This window comes from Montipora capricornis, chromosome 6, assembly GCF_036669925.1.
Source record: "Montipora capricornis isolate CH-2021 chromosome 6, ASM3666992v2, whole genome shotgun sequence".
NCBI classification, from domain to species: domain Eukaryota; kingdom Metazoa; phylum Cnidaria; class Anthozoa; order Scleractinia; family Acroporidae; genus Montipora; species Montipora capricornis.
This window is the reverse complement of record NC_090888.1, coordinates 13,119,406-13,121,905: the sequence shown is the minus strand read 5'-3', so window position 1 is coordinate 13,121,905 and position 2,500 is coordinate 13,119,406. Positions and strand designations below refer to the sequence as shown.

The window sequence follows — 2,500 nt, the reverse complement described above, 5'->3', positions numbered from 1 at the left end:
TCCGAAGAAAATTTAAGATAAAATATAATAAATGAATAATTAATAAAAAGACATTATGAATAAAAAGATAAAAATAGCATAAACCATATATACAATTACAGCATCGCAGCTTTTTGTTCAGCTAGAAAGGATTTTAAAACATTATGCTTACAACTTGCTAGCGAACTACTATTTCTAATATGGGCATTCATGCAATTCATGGGCATTCATGCAATTCCAGCACAAGCCAAGGAAGTTGTGATGGTTGCCGCAAACGGAAAATTCTGGATACGCCTTGTCAGGTTGTCGTAAACAAAGACAGTGAATTTAAGAACCACCCAGAGAACTGTCAACACATTTTTTGTCATTAATGGCAACAGATTCTTTTTTAGACTTTAGATTCCTTCTCCTTCAATTGAAGGACGACGGTGCTTTAATATAAAGTCCCAAGGAAAAATTTAAAACTTGACAGCACAGATTAATCTTTGCAGCAATGTTCACAGGCAGGGGGCTGTTGCCCTGGGTCCGGTTGTTCAAAAGCAGTTCAACGCTAATCCCAGATTAAAAATCAACCAATGAGTATATTTCTCTTTTCCCAAATGCTGTTCAACGCTGGTATTCGGCAAAAATTTATCTTAGAAGAAGTCAATCTTGAAAAACAAAAACAAGCAAAAAAACGTCCTCCCAAAAGTTGAAAAAACGAAACCAAACTTTACGCTAATTTTGGATTAAGTTAATGGGCTTTCGAAAAATCGGGCTCTGAAGTCTAAGAATCGCGGATTGCAATAGTTCCTCACAAGCAGTGGTCTCGATCGGCGGCAACGCCAGCTTCACTTGAATACAAAAAGTATTTTACCCTGTCTTAAGTATTTCATGAATATTCCACCTTCCAACTATCCTGTAACTTAACTAGATGGGTACGAACGGTTTGAAAGTAAAGATACCAAAGGTACCAATTTAGTTTGAGGATAATTCGCCCACGTTGCGAAACGTTAATGAGATGGACTGTGAATCGTGAAGAACTTTGGGGAGACTTACAAATGCCGGACTGAAATGGCGGAGGACAAAAGAACTATTGTTCTTCCAATTAGGCCTTGCTAATTAGGTATTGTTGGGTTCGTTTTGTTCTTTAAGTTTTATGGACACTAATTATTTCAGATTCGGTATATGAAAGACCAGCCAAGACTTTTGATAGAGCAAAGTTATATTTTGAAGTGACGTTTCGGTCGACGTCACCTTTGCAGATCTTTAAGTCCTTAAATTTGGCGATTTCATGTTGTTTTTTTGTGGAGTACGGCAAAGAAATGCATGAAACTCGCGCTGCACGTGCTGCGCACGAACATTCTCCTTTTTTAACCAATAAGATTCTTACTTTGTGGCGTTGTAGTTGCCGCAGATGTTCTCGTTGCTTAAACTTCCTAATCGAGGCTCTTGGAAAAAAAACTAGAATGATTTTCAACATGTTTACCACGCTTTTTTTCGTAATCACCCTAAAAAGCCTATATTTTCACCCATCTATCCAAAGCGTTTATCAATACCGTGCGCTGTCAACAGATTCGCTTTTGAAACCTTATACAAAAATTTCTATTTTATCGGCTTTTTTAGAGTAAATATAATGGGCAAACAGGAATAAAATTGGATATGTTTTCAGACGGAAAAAAATCCTCGAAAGCACCAAGTTGTTGGCAAGAAAAATAAACGAAAACGGATACACTTATCAGTCACAGCTGTCGAATTGCACCTCGCATCTCAAACGTGTGTCTGTCTGCAAATAATTAGTTTTCATAACTCCTTCCTGTCGATCCAGCCTTGCAAAAGGAAAATTCTGGTGAAAGGAACTCTATACTTCGAAGTTTCCGTGGTAGCTGTGTACTAGTACCTGCTCTGAGCGCATAGTAAGAAAAGTTGGTGCTCGCATCGGACAAAAAAAACCTCTAGCGTCGTTATCGCTTGTACTCCTACGAGAACTTCACTATTGAGTTTAAATATTTAACTTGATAAAATAAACGTTCCTCGCATGTTATTTTAACAATTATTCATAGGCGCACGTTGGATATGACATGGTAAGTTGCCAACAGGCACGTAGCGGCGAGGAATATAACCAGTCTTATATCCACAAAGTGCGAATGGAATAATTATTTGATTAATTTTCATCAAATTCTGAACCCTCGGTGGACAATGGGAAATTAAGCAGTTTCCCGCTTGGCAACACTTGACGCAGTCAGTTTCCATATTAAGTCATACGGTAAACAAGCTGACAAAGGAGAATGAGTGAACCAATCAGAAAGCTAGAAACGCAAAGTTTTTTTCGTAACAATTCTTCAACCAATATTGCCTCTCCACCATTCAATACAAAACCTTTCACGCCCAAGCTCCTTACGCTGTGTAGGTTGGGTAGTTTTGTGCTTATTTTGCCAGGGTATCAAAATGTCCTTGACGAACGTCGCAAAACTTGAACAGAATATACGAAGGTTGTTTTGTGCGGAAGAAATAACCGCAAGTTTACAGAAGCACTTTATTT

The 2,500-nt window shown here is 38.0% G+C and overlaps 1 protein-coding gene across 1 annotated transcript in view; it reads left to right on the top strand.

The window, feature by feature from the left end:
• Nucleotides 1-2,347: 2,347 nt before the first annotated feature.
• LOC138054667 (melanocortin receptor 4-like) overlaps nucleotides 2,348-2,500 on the top strand; it is a 3,203-nt gene continuing 3,050 nt past the window's right edge. Inside the window, exon 1 of the mRNA XM_068901158.1 lies at nucleotides 2,348-2,500. This exon is cut by the window's right edge and continues 916 nt beyond it. Within this exon, the coding sequence (XP_068757259.1) occupies nucleotides 2,407-2,500 (94 nt within the window). The 5' untranslated portion in view covers nucleotides 2,348-2,406.